The sequence below is a fragment of the Podarcis filfolensis genome, assembly GCF_964270895.1.
Source record: "Podarcis filfolensis genome assembly, chromosome: 10".
NCBI classification, from domain to species: Eukaryota; Metazoa; Chordata; class Lepidosauria; order Squamata; family Lacertidae; genus Podarcis; species Podarcis filfolensis.
In genome coordinates, this window is record NC_139612.1 from 44,562,195 (window position 1) to 44,586,599 (window position 24,405).

The 24,405-nt window shown below is 44.3% G+C and overlaps 1 protein-coding gene across 1 annotated transcript; it reads left to right on the top strand.

Annotated features, from left to right (window-relative positions):
* Positions 1–2,982: 2,982 nt before the first annotated feature.
* PMM1 (phosphomannomutase 1) lies at positions 2,983–23,154 on the top strand. Its single transcript, XM_083573861.1, has 9 exons — positions 2,983–3,220; positions 3,559–4,140; positions 9,053–9,170; positions 11,291–11,367; positions 12,532–12,623; positions 13,666–13,765; positions 14,088–14,163; positions 15,821–15,936; positions 18,977–23,154. The coding sequence occupies exons 2-9, from the start codon at positions 4,066–4,068 to the stop codon at positions 19,097–19,099; spliced, it is 777 nt and encodes a 258-aa protein (XP_083429987.1). The 5' UTR covers positions 2,983–3,220; positions 3,559–4,065; the 3' UTR covers positions 19,100–23,154.
* The last annotated feature ends 1,251 nt before the right edge of the window (positions 23,155–24,405 follow it).

A 24,405-nucleotide genomic window follows, 5' to 3' on the forward strand; every position in this document is an offset into this window, starting at 1 on the left:
CATTTCTCTCTCCTAGGTTACAAAGGGATCCTGACTTTCTCACTAAGCGGCTGTATAGTGTTGACGCATTCAGAATCACCCGGGACTGTGGCTGGCTTTTTGCCAAGCTCAGCTTCATTAAGGAGCAATAGCAAATATCCACACAGAGAGTTATAATGGCCATGCTGCACTCTTTCTATATTTAGTAACTCTGAACTTGGTTCCTTAGTGCTCAGCCTTCGTTTCTCAGATATCTGTCAGAGTGAGATTCCTTAGACAAAAAAAAAAAAGTTCTGTGGGGGAAAATTGGGGTATCCCAAAAACTTTCAGCACCCATAACAAAGTACAGTTCCTAGGATTCTTTGAGGGAAGACAAAATTGTTAAGTGGTATCACAGTACTTTAACTTTATGCTGCGGATATGGCCTGGCAATAAAAATAGAATAAAAGTAAAGAGCTAACAATTTGCTGCCCTCTCATGAAACTCAAGGTCTGCTGCTTAAAATATCTGGTTCACAATGCCTAGTGGTCCAGTTTTGCCTATGGCCCATACTTGTTTTTAAAAAATCTCTTATTTATTCAAATTTGGTATTTTCTTAACACACATTCTTCAGGTAAATTTTAAATAGTTCCTTAATGGACACAGTTTCCTGATGAAGTGCTATCACTAGATCTTTGAACTGAAATTAATTTTAATTTTTAGTAATTTTGAATTTTGATTTTTTTTTTAATTTTGAATTTTTAGTAATTCTGTTCCTGCACCCACACATGGGATGCCTTTGCGCTATAATCATTCCAAGAACTTCCCCCTTGCAGCACCGCAGACTGAGTGGCTGCCTTTGGTCAGGCCACCAGTTTGAAGCAAGTCAAGCCTCAATTCCCTTCTGTTAAATAAATGGGAAAGATAAAACTGAGCTTAGCCAATCTAGTATTTTTTTTAAAAAAAAAAAACAACAACCATACAGGGCAGCACTAAAAGGTATGTAGCAGAAACAGATAAAGGGGGACTTATTTTTATTTATTTCATAAAATTGATATACCGCTTGATTGTAGAAAACCTCAAAGCAGTTAACAAAAAGTTTTTGTGGACTAACATCTGTTTAGAAACCCTGCTGCAATTCACAGCTCGGCCTATCCCAACTGCACACTTGCTTGGGCACAGCAACATTTTATTTTAAATGCAGCAGTGAAGGAGCTTGCAATCATAAAGGCATGCTCCAGAATACATTGCAACATTGCAGAAAATGATGTGCATCACCCAGCCAAGAGGTGGGCTCCAACCCTCTGAAGTTGCATGTGACCCTGGAATGGTCCTAGAGCTATGCATGCAGCTAAATGTTCTGTGCCTTCTCTGGCCACTTCCAAGACCATAACACAGAAGAGCGATGACAGGTGAAAGATATCACACTAGCCTGAGCACTTAGAAATCATGGCTGGGACGGAGCTTTGTGCCTCCTCTCTTGAGGCATTGTGCCCTGTGCCCCATTCCCCATCCAAACCAAGATTATAGCCCTGCTGGCATCCAAAAGGGAATATGGTGACCATTCATGCTTTTTAAAAAGTTTCAAAATAATGTCCCAATAACTTAATTTTAGGGCATCCAAAACTTAGTGCTTTCTGTTGCATGGCTAACATTACTTCTCCAGCAATTATTATTCAGGAGGAAAATGTATACAGTATATGTTCTATAATACATCAGTGCTATTGAATCTTTAACAAGTTCTTTAAATTATAGCTCACCATAATTTCAAGGAGTTACCGCAGCTGCCTTCTAAAGCCAAATATTTTGCCAGGTCTGGGAGAAGGATGAATATATTATAATAATGCCTGCATTGAGCAAGGCTAGCACTCGTGACAACTGTTCTGTTTGAGCAATTTGTTGCCACATCTCTGGCACAGTAATATTTGATTTATCATTTGCATCCAAATGCAATGATTGATGGCTTCAGGCTCATGCCAGCATTCAGGACAAATGAACAAATGTAATCATGCCATACAGCTTTCAAGCATAGACAGATGACTTCATTGTTATCTGAGAGAGTGAACTGTCATATCTTTCCTATGATTTCACCAGTTCTACCAGCATGAATTAAGTATTATTGCAAACAATATGCCCAGCCCTGAAGGCAAGAAGCATTTCAACATCATTTTGGTTAGATTTCTATACCTCTATTTGAAATCGTCTGGACCTACTTCAGTTCGATAGCTTTCAGATTGCTCTATATCAGTCTACCTCTTTCCCCCTCATTATTTAGATGTTAGCGCAGATTGGAATGCTGTTCTAAAATACTAGAATTTTGGAAGTTTTGCTCTCCATCCCTGTGGTATATTGTTATGGGTTTGCAGTGGGTGGGGGATGATCCCCTAAAATTCCTGGGTGCCATGTTCTCCCCATAATTTCTGAAATTAGTAAATGTGGGGTTTGATCAATGGATTTAGCAACACCTAAAAAATAAGTCAGGACAGAGTGCCTGGCATCCATGGGGTCACGAAGAGTCGGACACGACTAAACGACTAAACAAAACAACAACAAAAAATAAATCAAGCCAACTTCCTCAGGAGATTGGCTGAGAGAGGTGCCATCAAAGAACAAAACAGGTGGTGGGAAGGTCATTACCCTGACAAAAGGCACCCAGTGGTGTGTTAATTAGCAAAAGACAATAGCAGAGTTGGGAGGGGGAGGTTGCCAGAGTTACAGGGGGCATGTTGTCACCACAGGAAAAAGTGCCCCTTTTGCATGAGACACGGGTTACCTTTTAGCAAGGGTTTTGGTCAGGCTTCCTCAACCTCGGCCCTCCAGATATTTTGAGACTTCATTTCCTCTTCTTTGTTATTCTGGAAATACTGAAACTTGTTAATTTTTAAAAAGTATATATTTTATTTCTTGGTTGCCTAGCCCCTTCTCCCCAAAAAAGTCCCAAACTGACTCACACAGTAGAAAAAACAACAACCCATGTAATACAATTCAAACAAAGGTAACATTAAAATCAGTAACAGCAAACCTAAAATTAACAAGTTTCAGTATTTCCAGAATAACAAAGAAGAGGCTAGTAGAGTAAGTGGAACTGGGATTGGTGGGAGTTGTAGCCCAAAAATCTAGAGAGCACAGAGTTGGAGGAGAAGGCTGCCATAGACTTGATTCTTATACTGTATTCCCGTTTCTAATTTCCCATTTACAGCTCACTTGCTTAGCCGGTGCCTCTGACCTACTGCAGTTTTTCTGACATCCTTTTGTCTACCTGGTACGTATGGAGTTTCACATACAACATTATTATTATTATTATTATTACTACTACTACTACTAGTAGTAGTAGTAGTACAGTGGTACCTCGGGTTAAGTACTTAATTCGTTCCGGAGGTCCGTACTTAACCTGAAACTGTTCTTAACCTGAAGTACCACTTTAGCTAATGGGGCCTCCTGCTGCCGCCGGAGCGCGATTTCTGTTCTCATCCTGAAGCAAAGTTCTTAACCTGAAGCACTATTTCCGGGTTAGCAGAGTCTGTAACCTGAAGCGTATGTAACCCGAGGTACCACTGTACTACTACTTGTATTTTTATATCCCGCCTTTTCCCCTGACAGGGACTCCAGGCGGCTTACTGCTGAAAACATAGAATTCCTCGTGGAAGCGTTTTTGTTCTGTGCTCCGCATCGGTTTCTTCTCCTTGCTAAAACGTGATGGCGGGAAAACCAAGACGACTATGGCAACACGTTAAGAGAAGTACCGCGGGCGTCCCTTAAGCCGCCGCCGCCGCCGGAGGGGAACGGCGGGAATCTTTGCCTGGCTCTGCGTCGTTTTCCTCGGGAAGAACGAGGCAAGCCCAGCCGAAGTCCCGCCGAGCGAGCCAGCCAGCCTGCCGGCCTGCGCTTGGCGCCGAGGCCCCTCCGCCCCCCGGCGGGTGTACGTGTTGCCAGGCCGGTTTACACGAGTCACATGGGCGGCCCTTCGCGCCGCAGTTGGGTCGCCTTGGGCCGCCGCCTCCCTCCCGCCTCCTTCCCGCCTCCCTGCCAACTGCAGCCTCGTCCCTGCGAAGGAGCCGTGGCCGCCGCCGCCGAGGAGGGAGGGAGGGAAGGAGTCCCGCGGCTGCAATGGCTGCCACCGGGAGCCGGGAGCGGATCCTGTGTCTCTTCGACGTGGATGGGACCCTCACCCCGCCTCGCCAGGTAGTGGATCCCCCCCCCCCGATCTCTCCCCCCTGCTTCGACGGCGCGCCCGGGTCGCCCTTGGGCGATCTTTGGAATGAATGGAGACCCCACGCCGGAGTCGCGCCTTTCCTGCGCCCAGATGACTGGGCGGCTGCGGTCGGGTTTTGGCGCTAGAGCTGCTGTTTGGATCGGAGTCCGGACCCAGCTCGCCCAAGCCGGGCAGAGGGGAAGGCAAGAGCGACGCTCCTCCTCGCCTCCCCCCTTCTTCTCCTTCCTGCAACCGGTTACGAAAGAGTTCAACCGCGGGCCAGGAGGTCCGTCAGGATGCAGGCGGGCTGCCGGGTCAGGTCTGGGCTTTGCTGCGGGGCATCTCCGCTAGACGGTTACGTAAGAATGGTGCGCATTGGACCGGACCGCCGACGTGCATCTGCAATATTGCAGCACTTAACGGCGCGATCCTCTGCGGGTCTCTTCGGAAGGAAGTCTCGATGTGTTCGGTGGGGTTTGCTTCCTAGCAAGAGTGTCGGAGCGAGGACGGTAGTCGTAGCGCCGCTGGACACGCTGGGAGCAACTTTTGAGCAAACATAGGCTTGAGCTATTGGTTTCCACAAACTGGTCAGCTAGGTGCAAACTCTAGGAAGCTCACAAGCAAGGCAGAATGGGACTATCTGATTACTTTACTTCTTGGTCCTAGGATCAGGAACTTGGAGGCAGGGATGCCAGCAGGATTTCCTGGGTCCTGTATGCTGTATGTGGGTTGGGTCCTTGCCTTGGCAAGAACTGCTGCTTAATCACAGTGGCATAGCATAATCGCAGTGACATAACAGGGGCGATTGCCCAGGATGCAAAATTCTTAGGGGTGCAAAATTTCATAAGAAAAAGAAAGAAAGTAAGTAGTAGTATTAGTAGTTAAAAAAAAAAGCAGATTCTTCTCCTCCATCCAGTGTCAGACTAGCAGCAACAATAGCAAGCTTCTCTTATTTTTTTCTGATGCTCTGGGAGGCTCCCTTTCCAAGTCCTATATCAGCTTTTCTTCCTCTGGTTACTTAACCAAAGTGATTAAAAGACTTTAGCAACAGCTGTTTATTTTCCTAATAAGGCTTACAATGTTGACTCCACAATTTGCTTTCTAACTTTTTAAAATAGATGTCTGGTTGACTAATTTTTTAAAAAAACAAAAGCTAAGAGTTTTGGGTCCCTGCTGGCTTGGAGCCCAGTACATATGTTCAGACTATAGTTGCACACAAGTGCAGGAAAAAGCCTTAGCAATTGATTATGTCCAATGTAGAGACTAGTCTTCAGTTTTAAGCCTTTCCACCTCCTCAAACTGCAAGGTGGATGTGTCAGGCAATTAGATTTAATCAACTTTAATTGTCACTGTTCTTTGGAAGGATGAAAAAATAAATAAAAGAAAGCCACCTCAAAGTATTAACCACTGGGCTGGATCCAAAGTACTGCACATGGAAGTAAAAGAGCTGCTAGTGTTGTTCCAAGAACACATGTGCAGTGCCAGATTGGTGGGTGGAATAGCAGTCCTTAAGCTTCTCTTATGCAACCTCTTGCCTATGTGTCACATTGATTCATGTCTGTTTCACAAGATTCTGTCTCAAAGGGTAAAGTACCGTAGCACTTCCTTCAGCAGAAGACACTTTCAACACATCAAATAAAAAGATTTGATGCATTCCGTTAAATTTTAAGCAAAATAATGCATTAAACTGCATTGATATGCCCAAATTTGCTGAACTGAGCTGAGAGAACGTGTCACATTTTGGTCCAATGTGTATAGAAACAAGCTGCAAAACTCATCAAATGCAAAAAATTTAAGGTGTCTAAAACTCAGGCCCCCTTTGAGCTTGAGGCTCAGGCCAAATGACCCTCCTGGCATCCAACCCTCCACCTCTGATTGGCCCCGGAGGCACCAAATTTAGTATTTATGGAGTCCAGGACCAGGTGGGCTGTGATGGACATTGCACATACACAAGAAAGCAAGCTTAACACTTTTTGGAAATTGGGAGATGGGTGGTTGAGGTGCTACGTTCATGGGATGTTCCTGACCTACAGGACATCTCAGAGGAGGGCTCAGATTGCATGTACGCCAAGGTTCAGGAAGGACCTAACTGGTCCACTTAAACAGCAGACTAAAGAAATTGTGTGGGGTGGTTCTGTATCACAACAACCTGGAAGTTCCTCTGGATTCACCTGATGCTGCACATTGTAGGGAAATACTGTAATATCAGGGAAGCTGTCAGTCAAAGAAGCTTGCCATTATTGATATTCTCACTGGAGAACTAATAATCTCTTAAGGCAACTCCAGAGCACAGTTAGACAGCTGTTGCCACTAACCATTCACAAATATATGATGCTATAAGCACTGTCAGCCCAAACCATTTGGCTGCCTGGAGTGCAAATGGTGCCCTACCCACTAAGGATAAACCTGTAGCCCTCCAGATGTTGTTTGACTCAAACTCCAGTCATCCCTGATCACTGGCTACAACATCTGGAGAGCCAAAGGTCCCCAAACGCTGCTTTAAGTCTTGCTGCAGGTTTGGGACATCAGTTGCTGCCTTCATCTGTTCCTTCATAATGCTGCTTGAAGAAGGTCCCTACATTCTGCTGCATGGCAAAGCCTTGGCTGTGTCCATTCACTCCACCCTTTGAATTTATTTATTTTTAGATTCACTAGGTGATAAAATCCTAGTGGGAAAACAACCAAGGAGACAACCTAAATATGATTTGCCTTGTGATCACAATGTTGATTTACTCAGATACTAGTCTTATCTCTCTTGGAGGGGCATAGGGCATGTCCAGAAGTGTTGGATTTGGCGCACTAAAGGCGGTTTGCTTCGCTGTGGATGAGAGAGTATGTCCAAGCAACTCTGAAGAGTTGGCAGAGTGGCTTCCTTTGCATGCAGATCATGTGAGCTCCCATTTCTCTGTTGACGATGCCTTTGAATTAGACCAGCTTGACCCTTAAGTGTTTGGTTGTTCATTTAACCATCTAATATTTTAATTGTGGCAGGATGCTGGTGCCGTGTGGATTTTGCAAAGTAAGAGACATAAATTAGGTGCAGATGGTGTTTTTTAAAGTCTGCTACTGCCGTATCTAAACTCATTTGCAAAACATGCTAGATGAAATTGTGTGTGTGTGAGTTTTAAATTGACTCTTGTAGGTTGCTGAAGAATATATGGTTTTGTTCCCAACAGCTAGAGGTTGGATCACTAAGAGGTTCCTTGCTTTTTTGCTTTGAAGTGATAGGTGAATTTTCACCAGTGTAAATAAATGTTACAGTTCAGTTCACAAGTGTTTCTGATGATAGTCAGTGGCAGGGCTGGCTCTAGGTTTGAGAGGGGACTGTGGGCAAAAGTGTCCTCTGGCAGGCCCCCTCCTCTTGTCAGTGGGTCCTGGTGGGCTTATCTGGCTATGGTGCCAGTGCTTCAAGTGTTGTTGTTGTTTAGTCGTTTAGTTGTGTCCAACTCTTCGTGACCCCATGGACCAGAGCACGCCAGGCACTCCTGTCTTCCACTGCCTCCCGCAGTTTGGTCAAACTCATGCTGGTAGCTTCAAGAACACTATCCAACCATCTCGTCCTCTGTCGTCCCCTTCTCCTTGTGCCCTCCATCTTTCCCAACATCAGGGTCTTTTCCAGGGAGTCTTCTCTTCTCATGAGGTGGCCAAAGTATTGGAGCCTCAGCTTCAGGATCTGTCCTTCCAGTGAGCACTCAGGGCTGATTTTCTTAAGAATGGAGAAGTTTGATCTTCTTGCAGTCCACGGGACTCTCAAGAGTCTCCTCCAGCACCATAATTCAAAAGCATCAATTCTTCGGTGATCAGCCTTCTTTATGGTCCAGCTCTCACTTCCATACATCACTGCTGGGAAAACGATAGCTTTAACTATATGGACCTTTTTTGGCAAGGTGATGTCTCTGCTTTTTAAGATGCTGTCTAGGTTTGTCATTGCTTTTCTCCCAAGAAGCAGGCGTCTTTTAATTTTGTGACTGCTGTCAAGTAGCAGTGGGCAAGTAGCAGTGGGCAACTGTATCTAGCAACATTTTCTGTTTCCCACAGTGCCTCCCAGGTCTGGGGCATTGTGGGAACTTAAAAAGATGGCTGTATCCAACCACCTGGCACTCAGTGCCGGATCAGAAGAGGGGGCAAGGCAGGGCAGCCATCAACAGTAGACCTTGTTGTGGTGCTGGGGCCCTGGCAACTGTTCAAGGATACCAGCTGCTGAGATGCTAGCCCTTTACAGTGAAAATACAACTGTTCCTTTTCACAAATAACAGAGACATCTCAATTGTTTGGGGGTGGTGAGATGGGGTGTAGCGAACTTCAATATGTGTTTGGAATCAGATCTAAATTGTCACATTATTTTTAACATACACTACTGTTTCCACTCCAGCTAAATCTTTTTCAAAATCACGTATTAAACAATTAATTGATTAACCACTTTGACCATTCAGTTAATATTTTTAGCCACAGGAGTAGGAATTGTAGTTCATCAACATCTGGAAGGCCTGAGGTTCCTCACACCTGCTTTATGATATCAAAGCCCAGCTAGGAAGAAAAAGAAGAGAGTATTCGGTCTCTTCGTTTTGCTGATTGTTCAGCTTTGCTGTACAAGAGCCTTCCACTTCTATGGCATAAATCCACAAGCTCTCCTGGCATTTCTCTGTTGTTCCAGGTTACAAATGCTCGTGCTGCTGCAATGAGTTTGTTAATCTCTAGGCAGCCTTCTGCAACATGACACCATCCAGATGTTTGGCACTACGACTTCCCATTGCCCCACCCAGTGCTGATCAGATGGGAGTGCACAGCATATGGAGGACACCAGCTTGGGGAAGGCTGCTCTAATGCAACACAGGTCTCTCAGTAGTTTTTGTTTCCTGCTGGCATGCCAATAACTACCACTCTTTCTCCTTTTTCCTCCAGAAAATTAAGCCTGAAGTAGACGAGTTTCTTCAAGAGCTGCGTACGAGAGTGTCAATTGGGGTAGTGGGTGGCTCAGACTACTCCAAGATAGCTGAGCAGCTGGGAGAAGGAGATGAAGGTGAGCAATACACACTTCTGCTCTCTAGGTGCTTTTGTTTAATGGAAGCATAGCCAATGACCTGCTGCAAAATCAAGCAATCGTAGCAGTCATATTGGTGGGCAAATTGACACACGCAGAGGAAAGCACATGGCATGGCTGCTGTGGACTGCACCACTTCAGACTGCAGGGGTGGGGATCATGTGACTCCATGCACCTCCATCCTTTTTCAAGGAAACCTAGTGTGGGAGAGGTTTGGGCCCCATCTGAAGAGTTTTGTTTTATGTGCATAGGCATTCAAATGTGTGATTCTCTACCACTCTGAAGTGGTACAGCCTGGGAAGGAATATCCATGGGCTGTTCCTGCATATTGGAATCAAACCCAAGACAGTCGTAGCATTTCTGTGCTACTGTAACATAACTGTACTGCAGATCCACAAAGCCAAACTCAGTATTGGAAGGTTCCAAATGGTCCTTGGAAGCTCAGCATGTTCTCCTGTGGCTTCGGACTGGTGGGAAGTGGAATCAGCTTTGGCCTTCGAAAGTGGATTAACTGGCCCCCAGAGCCACATGGACAGGACAGACGCCTGTAGCTTCTCTCTATCCTACTCCCTATATCTGCAGCATTACCCACTGCACTTTCAGTTCAGGATTCCCAAGACATCTCATTATATCCCAGATCCATAAGGGGTGGATTTAAACTGGCCCAGTGCAGTTTCGGCATCCTCTTGATCAGGTCCAACAAGAGCTGTGTGCCTGACTTATTCCAATGCAGGTACATCACGAGGGAAGACAGATGAAGGTCCCAGCAGAGAAAGCAGGAACAGCCGCACAGCAAAGAGGGAGGTACTGAGGTGATGGGGAAAGGCGGAGATGGGGACAGAGCCAAGGGCATCATGGGATATTTGTTTGGTACAAACATAGAAACAGGGATCCAGAAAACTGCAGGCACTTGCAATGCAGTGCCGTATAGAAGCAGCTTCCAGAGAAGCAGAGAAGGAAGCCACCAGCTGATCCACCTGTTGTATTTATACTGCAAACAGTCAATCCTATCTGGCCTGTAATAATCCTAATAAGTGTTATGTACTGAAGTTCTCACCCTGGGCCAGCAGGGGGATACTGTAGATAGTTTTCACTCACGTCCACATATGCAAATAAGGGGTTGAAAGTGACGTTCAGTGATTGGATAGTTACAGAAAGTGGTTACTGTTGCGTTGTAGTGGAGCTCTATATAAGCAGGCTGGCTGAACCCTTCAGTTCAGTTCTGTTCTGTTCTGGCCTGTGAATAAACAAGAGCTGTTTGAAGAATCGCTGTGTCGTCTGATATGTTCACCCACAACTTAACAATAAGGTTGGAGGGCATCCTACAGTAAATGGCATCATGAGTTCATTCACAGCCCATGTTTCCAGACTTAGCTGGTGGGGTTCCTCTGAGCCCGTGGTCCTAAATGCAAGACTTGCATCCATTCGCAGAAGTAAAGCAGAATGGTTGTTCCATGCCTTTGCATTCCCCTCCATTGCCCCTTCCCCCAGTAACAAAGAATAGTATCAGATTCTAAAACCTTCCTTCTAGACTAGAGAAAAGGTGAGATAACCTAATGTTCCCTTAAACGGAAAGTGAACTGCTGATTCAGCATTGGCCTTTTTATCACTGCTGGGAAAGGCCAGTGTGAAATAACCTGTAGCTGCAGATCTGTGCACATATGCTTGCAAGTAAGCTTCATTGAGCACAGAGACACGTGCTTCTGAGTAAACAAGCTCAGGGTTGCACTCTGAGTTACTGAGACGTCGTTCCAAATGGAAAAGTGGGGAAGGCCAGACAAAGAGAACATGGGCAGGCACAATCCAGCTTTGTTGCTGTGTCTGTCAGATGATTGAGTTCTCACTCAGCAACTTGCACACCATCTGTAAAATGGGAGCATCACTACCGGCATTCATGAGCATCACTATTTTCAGGGCACCTCAAATCAAACTTTGCTAAAGTGTCAGAATAAAACCACAGAGATCCTGCGATTCAGCATCCGCTTCCCTTGCAGCCCCTATCCATCTGACTGATTGATATTTCTCTCTCACCTTCATTTCCCTTCCTTCACTTCTTCTCCTCAACATCCTTTTTGCCCCTACAAATCTATTCCCCACAGTTATCGACAAGTTTGATTACGTCTTTGCAGAAAATGGCACCGTGCAGTACAAGAATGGGCAGCTGGTCTCCAAGCAGGTAGGCCCCGCCGCTTTGTGCTCTGCCACCAAGGCTGCAAATTTCCTCCTCCTCTCACCCTCCTTCCCTGCCAAATCTCTCAGACAGAGATGATGGTATCCAAAGTCTCTCAGGTTATCTGGCTCCATACAGTTATCTGATAAGTCAGTATTTTATTGAGGAAGGGTTTCCCTCCCCCCTCCAAAAAAGGAGGCAAAACTTTGAAGTAATGCTTGAACAATTTTAATTTGTGAAGTAATATGCCCAACATCTTTCTGGCATCTTCAGGGGCACTCAGAAATGACAATAAAGATTATGTTAAAGAGTACTCAATATCAAAGCTAATAATCTTAACATAAAGATATACCCATTATATCAAATATGTAAGGTATTTGTATGGGTATTATTTATAAGGATATTAATATTCAGTACTCTTCATATATATTATATATAGTACTGTACAGTGGTCCCTCAGGTTACATACGCTTCAGGTTACACACGCTTCAGGTTACAGACTCCACTAACCCAGAAATAGTGCTTCAGGTTAAGAACTTTGCTTCAGGATGAGAACAGAAATTGTGCTCCGGCGGCACGGCAGCAGCAGGAGGCCCCATTAGCTAGAGTGGTGCTTCAGGTTAAGAACAGTTTCAGGTTAAGTACGGACGTCCGGAACGAATTAAGTACTTAACCCAAGGTACCACTGTATAACTTAGGGCTATGGAGTCCCCGATATTTTAGTCCCTGAGAGGACACAGTATCTCCTCACAGGAGCAACTGGATAATCTGTTGCTCCTGGCCCTTCCCACAGCAGGAAGGCCCCTCCCCAGGCCTTAGATAAATGCATGTAGACTTGGAAGGGACCCCAACGGTCATCCAGTCCAACCCCCTGCAATTCAGGAATGTGGACATCTAATCCTTGTTGTAATTTCTTTTAGTGCAAGGTGATATGTCAAAAACATGTTGAGCACATTACAGCACAAAATAAAATTCTCAAGCAGCATTTTGAATCTTCACTTCCTTTTTCCCCTGGATTTACTGGTCCTTTTGGTGCTGCCCCTCTCTTTTCATTTTTGTTCCATTCAACATATAATAAAACAACCTGTTCTGATGTTCACAATGTGGGTGGATTTGGTGAGAGAATTGCACTCTGTTAGCTCAGTGTGACCTTTGGCTTTTTTTTGACAGGCTATCCAGAACCACCTTGGGGAAGAACTTCTGCAGGATCTCATCAACTTCTGCCTCAATTACATGGCACTTCTAAAGCTGCCCAAGAAACGGTAATGGTCCTTTCTTATTCCAGGGCATGCAGACTCTGGCTTGTCTCCTTAAGGAAGTGTCCCAGTCCCATTGTTCAGAAAGTACCCCAACTTCTCCAGAGAGACTTTTTAGGACAAGCGTGTCACTTCGAGCTTGGGGAGGGGCTTTCCTTCCTTAAGTTAACTTATCAAAGGATTTTATTTTCCAGATACTATGTGAGTATTTAGAACCACAAAGTTGATAATGCAGCCCGCCCAACTAAAACAAAGAACCTTAATTTTCAAATAATATCCAACAGAAACCTTTCCACTGTTTTACTGAATATCCGAAAGGGAAATATTCCATAATTTCTTTCAGCACTTGATTTCATTGCATAACTGTTCTTAGAATTGGGTAACATGTTAAGAAGAAATTCTTTCCTTTCTGGAGTTTAAACTCATTGCCCTGTATTCACTATGCTGTTTAACTAGTTGCTATTGTTTCCCCACTTTTCCCAATATCCTTCTATATATTTTTAAAGAGTCAGTGTGAAACAGAACAGAACAGAATGAAAGCAACTCTGTGCGCAGCTGATTTAACTTAGCCTTCACAGATGTTGTGTCTTTTGAGTACCACTTTCTAAAAAAACAGGTTAACCTCGACTCAGTTTATGTTATTTTGTTACACTATAATGCTGTGCCCAACATTGCAAACATACTGCATACTTTGTCCATGGGAATATTGCATCCTGAATAAATGAAACATTAAAGAGTGGTATTCTAGGCATTTACTTCTAATAGCTCCAGCTCTTGTAGGGGGAAAAATCACCCGGGAAGAAGTAAGATGCGATAGGTAAGGGCCACGAGGAATCTATGATGAGCTCTCTTAGGAAAAGTTGCATGCCACACACAGGTCCCTCTTCTTGCGATTAGTTTGATCTTGTGTTGTATCACGGCGGGAAGATTCTGCTTGACTTCACGTTAAAGAAATCATGAGGCTGTGCAACAGAATTGTCCTTTTTCTTACAACCACATACTCAAGTTTCTCCTTCCCTCTTCCCCATTAAAAAAAAAAAATTATCAGGGGGACGTTTATTGAATTTCGCAATGGGATGTTGAACATCTCTCCTATTGGTCGAAGCTGCACTTTGGAAGAACGAATAGAATTTTCAGAACTGGACAAGGTAAATAATGAGCATTAGGCTCCAAATGTATTTGTGGCACACTGGAGCCTGTTAGAACCCCAGGGTGTTGTGTTGTGGTGTGTGTGTGTGTGTTTCTAAGTATTAAGACTGTTGCTAGGGTACCTTGCCTATAAGCTGGAGCTAAACAGGAATATTATTCTGACTGGTCACAGTTCTTGAAAGAAATTGCAAGGCACAAACACAAAATACTGCGTTTCATGGAGGAAAGTGGGATCTGACAAGGATCAAAGTAATTGAGGGGGATGTTTCCTTATCCCTCTTCAGTCCTCTCTCACTTGTTTTCTGTTCATCTCCTTTACAGAAAGAGAGGATTCGAGAGAAGTTTGTAGCTGCCTTGCAGAGGGAGTTTGCTGGCAAAGGCCTGCGGTTTTCCCGAGGTGAGAGTTTTCTTAGTCCTCTCTGTGGTTTGGGAGGAATGGATAGGAAAAACAATTGATTTTGTATTCAAGAAGAATATGCATATATTCTTGTTTTGGCTGTGCTGTGCTTTTGTGCACACAAGTTCATTATTCTTGTGCTAGAAACTGACAATAAAAAAGATTTTTTTAAAGTGACTTTGGGTGCTTGGTACAATTAGTTTTGGGGTCTTAGAAAAGCAAAATACCTAGCATGGTTTATGTTTAAAAAACTGGGTAAGTGCTTTGTTACAGGACTTAAAAGAGGTTTCCCTGTGGTGATCCCTGTCTGCAATGAGTTTCTTTTCCATACTACAGTGGTACCTTGGGTTAAGTACTTAATTTGTTCCGGAGGTGTGTACTTAACCTGAAACTGTTCTTAACCTGAAGCACCACTTTAGCTAATGGGGCCTCCTGCTGCTGCCGCGCTGCCAGAGCACGATTTCTGTTCTCATCCTGAAGCAAAGTTCTTAACCTGAGGTACTATTTCTGGGTTAGCAGAGTCTTTAACCTGAAGCATATGTAACCTGAAGCATATGTAACCTGAAGCATATGTAACCCAAGGTACCACTGTATTCTGAAACCCTCAAACATTTTAGACATAACTCCCATTTAGTTGAGTGAAACATACTTCCAAGTTAGTGTTATTGGAAGGACTGCTGTTTTAACTGACGGATCACTTTCTTTGCCAAGAATTGCCAGGATCACAGCATGGTCTGGGGCTAGCAGCGCTCTACCTAATATTCCAGTGGTCTGGCAGCAATACACTGTTTTGGGTGCAGCCCTATCCATTTGTTAGCCCTCTGTGCTGCTGCCCCCCATCCCAAGTATGCCACCCCTTCATTGCCACCCCTCTGACCTCTACGCGTTCAGCAGCAGACTGAAGGGGGAAATGGCTGTACTCATAAACCTGAAATTGTGGGCCTAATCATTTGTACATCCTTCATGTGGCTAACATTTGACTAGGAGTACAGTGCAGGCAATAGTGGGCCCTTTGTCCCTTACTAGGGGGCTGGCAGGTGGCCATATTTCCTTTATTTGTGGTGGGGGCAGTTGCTATTGGAGATGTTGCCACCAGCATGCCAGAAGAATTTATCTGGAATACAGCTGTAATACTGCCAAACTGACAGCGAATGAGGTCTCATGGCAAAAGTCCTTTGCTCTGCCCTGCAGTGATCCAATGCTAGGACCAATCTGCATTTTACATTTGTCCCACAGTTAACAGACTCTCCTTTCCCTGCCCAGCCGTACTTAGAAGATAAGAACACTTTAGAATAGGGTTCCCTGCCAGCCCTCCAGCAAAAAAAGAGCCACCCTTCCCCATTATAGATATTTTTTCTGAGAAGTCATTAGCTCCTGCTCCTCACACTTCCCCAGCCAACTGTTTCTTGTTTGTGCCTTTGGCTGATGGGGCCTGGCTGACGCCATTCCGTCCCATTGCCATAGAAACGGCAGCTACTGAATTAATGTGTCAGAGAAGCAGGCAGGCTGGCAGCCATGGTGCATGACCATTTATCACGGAACAATTTATTCTACAAAAGCCATTTGCACCTGAGGTGTTGAGGGGAGATCTTTTTCCTGCAAGCCTCCACCTTCAGTCTGTTTCGCTTAATTCCATCACGCTTTCCCCCTCTGGCAGGTGGGATGATCAGCTTTGACGTCTTCCCTGAGGGCTGGGACAAGCGCTATTGCCTCGATATCCTTGAGGATGAGAGATTCGACACCATCCATTTCTTTGGGAATGAGACAAGTCCAGTAAGTAAATCTGACCAAAGCCCTGTTCTTTGACAAGGGGCCAAGTCCTGTGTGGGATCGAGGAAGATAAAGCTGTCCATATCTAAACTGGCAGGCTCTCCGCAGGGCTACATTGCATTAAAATAACCAGCAGACTCCCATTTCCACTGTGGCTCAACTGTGTCTTTTCTACAATGTTTAAAGGGCATTTGTATATTTCAAAACATTTGGTAAATAATCCTGGGGACCATGGCTGAAAGCCTGTTTTCAGATGTTCAAATGCCCTTTGGATGTTTCAGAAAAGACACAACTGATGTGTGATGGGAGCATTTGCTGTAAGGTTTGAAGTGGCTCTCGTTCGCATTTTCCAGCCTTACAAGTTGGTACCTGGACTGCATGAAAGCAAGTATAAACTAACAGTGCCCTCTTCTGGTGACTGGAAAATGCTAAGACATCTGTTCAGGTGCCATTTCATTTCAACATCTCTAAAGGGATTTGTCTGCACAGAAGCTTTGCGAGGAAGGAGAAAAAGAAGTGGGCAACGTTTGTATCACATGAACACAATGAATCTTACAGTGCAGACAGTGCAGAAGGTTGGTGGTTCAAATCCCCGCGACAGGGTGAGCTCCCGTTGCTCTGTCCCAGCTCCTACCAACCTAGCATTTCGAAAGCACACCAGTGCATGTAGATAAATGGGTTCCGCTGTGGCGGGAAGGTAAACGGCATTTCCATGCACTCTGGTTTCCGTCACGGTGTTCCATTGCACCAGAAATGGTTTAGTCATGCTGGCCACATGACCTGGAAAGCTGCCTGTGGACAAACACCCAGCTCCTTTGGCCTGAAAGCAAAATGAGTGCTGCACCCCATAGTCATCCCATAAACGTCCAGGGGTCTTTTACCTTTTACCTTTACCTTACACAGCTTTAAAAAAACACTCTGAAAATGCTCTGAAGAAAACCATTTTAAAGCTCACAATGGAAAATTTCATAGGGAACTATTTTAGCTCATCAGCGCCATCTGGTGTCACAATGTTGGAACAGTGCAAGTAGATAAATAGGTACCGCTGTGGCGGGAAGGTAAACAGCGTTTCTGTGCACACTCTGGTTTCCGTCACACTGTTCCGTTGTGCCAGAAGCGGTTTAGTCATGATGGCCACATGACCTGGAAAGCTGTCTGTGGACAAACACCAGCTCCCTCAGCCTGAAAACGAGATGAGCACCGCACCCCATAGTTGCCTTTGACTGGACTTAACTGTCCAGGGATCCCTTATCTTTACCTTTACCTGTCTGCACAGAAGCTTTGTGAGGAAGGAGAAAAGGAAGCGGGCAACTTTTTTCTCACATGCTCATCATGAATCTTACAGTGCAGACAACGCAGCCCACACTTCAGCCCTTGCTTAATTGCTTTCAGGTGCATTGTGGACACATTCTGATTATCTGGTGTGGGTGCTTTGCAGAGATTGGATTCACCAGTTAAGCACACCCAACCCTCTTTTTTAAAAAAACAAAAAACCTACACACGGATACACTTATATAAAACATGCCTGAAATAGTGTGGTTCATTGGCTCTCCTCCCTCCCTGTCAGCATCTGTCAGCATGTGAGGTCATGACTACTGATGCATGACAGGGGAAAATCAATACCATGAACAGCAGCATCACTTCAGATTAGGTTTTACATGAAGTCAGGTCCCACAAGAAATACTTTAATTTACAAATTCTGCCTAACTGGGGTACGCAGTCCCTTGGGTATGCAGAAACCACCTTCTGATCCGATAGGCACCACACAACCCAAGTTCAGGATTAGAAGGGAGCAGGAGGCGGGGGGGGGTATTCTTTCCAGGGCTCAATAAATACAGTGCTTTCCAGAAGCAGCGATTTTTGTGTCTTGCTGCCCACCTCTGCATTATTTTCAATTCCTTGCCGGTTTCAGATGGCTTGAGCCTCCTAGCACATACACTTTCCAGCAAGGGTGATGGATCCTGAGACTCTCCAGATGTTGCTGAATTCCAGCTCTCATTGGCCTCAGTTGGCCGATGGTCACTGGTCACAGGCGATGAGGACTGTAGTGCAAAAATATCTAGTTCATCATTGCATTTTCACCATGGCCAATCAGATGTCTAAGGGAAGTGGGAACCTGAGTGCAACAGCATTCTGCTGACTTGTGATTCCCAGCAACTGGTATAAAGCTATCCATTTTTGGGTGAAGGTGTGGCAGATATGCCTTGAAGTAAATAAATAAATCTGAGGTATGGCAGGGGGACTCATATTCTGCCTTAATGGGGGGTGGAAATTGGATGGTGATGATGATGATGATGATAATTATTATTATTATTATTATTATTATTATTATTATTATTATTATTTATACCCTGCCCATCTAGCTGGGTTTCCCCAGCCACTCTGGGCGGCTCCCAACAGAATATTAAAAACATGATAAAACATTAAACATTAAAAACTTCCCTAAACAGGGCTGCCTTCAGATGTACGATAGTTGTTTATTTCCTTGACATCTGATGGGATGGCGTTCCACAGGGTGGGCACCACTACTGAGAAGGCCCTCTGCCTGGCTCCCTGTAATCTCGCTTCTTGCAGTGAGGGAAACCACCAGAAGGCCTTCGGCGCTGGACCTCAGAGTCTGAGTTGAACGATGGGGGTGGAGACGCTCCTTCAGGTATACTGGGCCGAGGCCGTTTAGGGCTTTAAAGGTCAGCACCAGCACTTTGAATTGTGCTCGGAAACGAGTCTGTGTTTTTCAAGTATAGTAAGGCTGCAACTTACAGAGGGAATACACCTAAAGCCAAAATTGTGTATAGTCCAAACACATTGGGTTCAATGGCAGGTGGGATTGCCAAAGTCTTTTTTCCTGGACACCCACTCCCTTTCTGCCCCCTTTTTATTCATTTATTTTTTTTATGCCAAGCACGTTGAGCCTGAATGCGCACATGTTAAATGCGCCCAGGTTGTAGGCTTACGGTATTCTATACTTGCCTGCTCATTTTAACCACCACGTCCAGCATCCTAATTCTAAGCACCCAATAGTAAAGATGCTTCTTATCCTTAGGGTGGGAATGATTATGAAATCTATGACGACCCTCGCACGGTGGGGCACAGCATCCAGTCTCCGCAAGACACAGTCCGGAGGTGCCAGGAGATCTTCTTTCCAGAGACAGTGAATGAATCTTGACTCGTGGTGTCCCTGCTGCTCTCGATCACTCGGATGAGACCCTCACTCACCTTAGGAAAGCACCTTTTGGATCCTTTCAGGACTTGCTGAGGCCCAAGGTCAAAATGCACTTTGGAAACGGGAGCTGGAGTGTCAGAAAGGGAGGGAGATGATGAAAGCTGTTCATCAGTTGCGCCATCATCTTGCTACTGGGGAGCTGCAGAACCCCAATTGCCATACCCTCATTCCCACCAAACGAGGTAAAGTGTTGTTGTTTATGTTTAAAGTGAAACCTGTATTCTAGTTAAGGCTTTTTCCCTTTCTTATTAGGAAGCTAATAATCACCCTTCCCCACAGATTCACCCAAATGAACCTATTTTTGAGATGATGATTATAATGATTGAAATAATTTATATACCCCCTTCCATTTCTAGAAGAAATGCCAAGGCGATATTTTTGAGATGAATCTCAGAAAGACACTAAAGTTATATTTAAAAGGAAGCAGGGCCTGTAGTGTTAGAAGTACAAGACCTGTCAAGTATTTTCATATTCTTGAACCATCAATGTGGTTGGCAAATTATTTTTTGAGAGCCTTTTTAATGTGTGAAAGGAGAGCGTAACCTGAACGATAAATAATGGCCCCTCCTAGCAGTAGTAATGTTTTGTTTTGTTTTTTAGACATTGACACATGGCTATTGTGCCAGACTGTGGCTTGGATATGCACTTCACACCCATTGAAAACAATGCAGTATGGATGCTGGCATCCACACTGAGATGCACATCTCATTTATGCCTGTGCTTCCTGATCTGGCAAGTGATACCTGTACAGAAACTTTTTGCTGCATACAGATCTCCATCGCTCGATCAGGCTGAACAGTGCTGAATTGTGCATCTTTAAACAGATTTCAGCTATGTTAGTTGGATGACCTTTCAGCAATGTTAGGGACTGTGCTGTTGTAAAGGACTTTGTAACAAAGGCAACATGTTCATTTGGCCCCCAAAGTAAAGAGTATAAAAGACAAGTGGGGCCTTCAACAAAATGTTGCAGTGTGCAGAGTTCCTGTTCAGTGCCCCCCCCCCGGATATTCCATTCCATCCTCAGAAAGCATTCTGTGGCCCCTGAGCACCTTCAGGCTTCAGCAGTTATTTTGGGTGGTGGTTGTTTTCCTTACATATCCTCTGTTCTTCTTGAGCTCTTCCCAAACTTGCAGCTATCTCCCTCTTCTGTATATGTGGTGTTTTGTCTACATAAACAATGGCACTCGCACTGAAAATAGGGAGAATGATGGTTTGAGAATAGGGCAACAGAAGGACCAAGTTCTAATGCATTCACACATTCATAAATCCAGATGAATTAAACCAGGTTTATGAATGAGGAAATGTTTACAGCTGTAGCTTTAATATCATTCCTGATTGCGATGTAGATTTCCTTCTAGACTTGTCTGATTAAGAAGCTAAAGTTCAGATTTACTAAATGTTTGAATGTGAAATTAGCTATAAACTACTGAGACTTGCCAAACTGTAGCAAACATTGCTACTGTTTATTGTTTCCATAAGCATATATTCTATTTTAAATTACCTTCAGTGTAGACAGAGCAGCAGCCTTTGTTACTGTAGTCTCCAAACCATAGATTTTTATATTTAACACAGAAATATTTTCTTTAGTCTCCAGAGGGGTAATGCTGTTAGTCTACTGCAGCAAAAACAAAGAGACTAAAGATTTGCCTGTTTCTGCCTTTAGATAAAAATAGTGATAAGAGTGATGGTTAATTGCAAAAGGTTCTTCCTCTGCTTGGTGACTTCCCATGAGATACTGTCAGAGTACAATTATATATGCTAGGGCTGGGCAATATATCAATATATTGTCCAAAACCCGTTTGACGGCCATATGGTGATATCAGTTTCATAAATCACGAATCATGGTGTGTGTTCGGACTGGACGATATATCATCCAAAACTGGTTTGAAGTCCATTTCATGGTATCGGGTTCAAAATTTTGGACCTGGCAAAATATTATAAATCATAATGTATGTATGTATGTATGTATGTTGCTATGCAAAAATCACGATGTTAACTCTTGTCGGCTCAGCTCTTCCCTGCCTCCTGCAGGGAGCAGCAAATCACAAGAGCAGTCGCTTTCAAAAATCACAATGCAGGAAAAACTGTGAAGCCAACCAACGCCTCTACATAGCTCCATCCTTATTTCAGACATTGTGATATATTGGTATATATATCACGATGTTTAGCTGTGGCTATATCACGATGTTGAAAACCAGATTATCGCCCAGCCCTAATATATGCATTCCACATACTGTGCCGCACTAAGATTGAGTTGCTTCATGTTGCTTACTTTTCATTAAACAAACAAACAAACAAAAACAACCCCAGTTCTTAGCTCTCATGGTTTCATGCACAGGGTTGTGAATTTGGAAGCAAAGCCTTCCAAGCAGTAAAAGAACACTGGATGGTATGATTCAACTTTTCTTTGTATCTGTTAAATTCCCCCTCTGGTCATTGTCTTGTCTGCCCTTTGTATCCTATTCCCTTCTACACTTGTCCTCATCATTCTTTCACCCCAGTCAAAAAATATCTCAATATTTTCCAATAAGCCAACAATGTATTTCACTCGGAGCCAGTTATGGGTTGATAATTTGCATATTTACAGGTTTATGCTGATGAAGATGAGCATTGTTTTTGTCAGTGCCAATAGATCAAGGGTACAGAAGCTGTGACTTGACTATAATTCCCATCACCAATGACCACTTCAGCTTTGGACACTGGGAGTCCAGCAGTATCTCAAGGCGAAGAGGTTCTTTCATCCATGCAGGACACCCAGTCCATAGCAGGGCGTAAGGAGGACACAGGTAGAGTGTATGTGCCCTTTAAACCACTGGTAAATAAATTCAGGATACCTGCTGTCCTACAAGGCTGTCCCCTCCAAGATTCCTGAAAGAAGGAAAGCACAAAAAACATTAATAGAGAAAGGGCACGACCCTTTTATTATGTACTCCCCAGTAGAAGATAGCCATCTACACTCCATAGGTCTCAGAAATGGTGTCTGTACTCTCACCCTCTGCCTCAAGGCAGGCCGCGGGCTTTGTATGGCACAGATGATCAGAACTTGTACAGTTCAACTGAAACTCCAGGGAAAAAAGTGACAGCTGTAGTAGTCAGGGCAGGGCAGCCTCTTATGAGCAGAAAATCGGCTGCCCTATTCCCTCCCCTACTCAGTGGAACACGGACCTCTCCAAAGTGAATGTTCATATTACATAGCTCATATCGTCATCTGCAATGAATGCTTCCAGCTACTTTCATATGAACAGGAACGCAAGGTTTGTTTATATACAACACGCTAGTGTAGGACCACAGCTTGCTACCTGCATGAATGGATATTTGAAAATAAAGGGTAGCAAGGAGGGGATTTATCTTAGATGATTGTCACTGCCGTTCCCAAACTGGTGCCCTCCAGGACTGACAGCCTTGCAGCTGCCGAAGTCAAATGTAGCTGATTGGCACTGCAGTCTAAAACAGAGGACACCAGGCTGGAGAAGTCGGGTTTGAAAAGTTGCGTCAATGATGTTTTCACCTAGTACTGTGTCTTCCTGTCTGCATCTTCACTTGTACCTGGTTTAACTCCTGTGCTGCTGTGTTTCTGTTTTGAAAAGATTACTCCTCCTTTCCCCTTTGAGCCACCGCCTCTTTTCAGCAGGAGATATTTGAATGACTTTCACAGGAAGGAACTGATTCCATCACAAAGCGACTGGGTTTTTTTAGAATGGACCAAAAAAAAAGCAATGTTCAGTTAATGAGAAATGTATCCTTATTTAAATTATGTGAAAACCAGATGTCTATTACTAACCAATTTGTGGGTTTTTGTTCACAGGCAGCTGTTTCATATATATACTATATATATATATATATATATATATATATATATATATATATATGCTTTTTAATGCATCACAAAGAGGCACCTGAGCTCCTACACCCAGGCTTCTATGCTTTGTAGTTCAATATTGTAACTTAATGTGGAACTAAATAATAATAATAGTAACAATGAAGGCACAGGAAATCAATACTATTTGTTTTTGTTATTTCTGGGTAATTTGCACGTGCTCAAATTCAAACAGACAAAAGCACAAACAGTAACAACTTGGTAGCTTATTTTGACCGACCACCTACAGTACCTGTGAAGGTCAGATTTCCCTCACAGAGCCTTCTCTAGCCTGGATTATGTTGGACTTCAGTCAGCCCCAATCCTTATGGCCAATTGCCAAGGATAATGAATGGTATTGTAGTCTAAAACATCTAGGGGTCACCAGCTTGGGGGAAGCTGCCCTAACACTTCCACATAAAAGCTTGTGATGGGAGGGAGAGAAACACATTTGCCTGAAACTTTGAAAAGCTGCTGTCATTCAGAACAGCCCGTCCCGTGCTAGATGATTACATGTATGGCTGTTGTCCCCGTAAAGTGTTATAGATGCCTTAGACCAGGTTTCTTCAACCTCGGCCCTCCAGATGTTTTGAGACTACAATTCCCATCATCCTTGACCACTGGTCCTGCTAGCTAGGGTTCATGGGAGTTGTAGGCCAAAAACATCTGGAGGCCAGAGTTTGAGGAAGCCTGCCTTAGACCATATTGATACTATACATTTAAAGCGCTGCTACCACTTTAAAGAGTCACAGCTTCCCCCAAAGAATTATGGGAGCTGCAGTTTGCTAAGGGTGCTGAGAGTGTTGGGAGGCCCATCTTCCCCATACAATTCCCAGAGTTCCTTTGGAGAGGGATTGTGGCACTACAGCTTCCAGAACTCTTTGGGGGAAGCGGTGAATGTTTCATGTATGGTGTGAATGTGGCCTAACTGCAGGAGGGGCAGGTGCACACATGCTGTCCTCATGCCCTCCAACACTAGAGTTTCTGCTTGAGCAGGGAGGTCTGTAAAGGGATTGTGGGAACCCTGCACAAATGGGGCTCCCAATCAGAAGGAGGCTTGTGAGTGCCTTTAGTGGAGTGTATTTACAATCCCAATTAGATCTTCCACCAAACAGGAGGTGGTCAGCCATGGAACAGCCCCACACCTCCTACATGGTGAGACTTCAGTGCCTGAAGGACTTTAGATGCGAGGCGAGTCCTTATATCTTTCCTAAGGTGCCATTTGGGCAGAGTATATGGCCCATGGTGGTCAGTCTTTCCACCTGTCTTGAACAGAACAGTCAGACACCTGAAGACTAGCCACCCAGTTCCCTAGATCCAGATTTTGTGACGTCATTCTGGTATTATCTCCTGTACCAAAGAACCGCCCTATAAAGGAAAAACGCAAAAACAG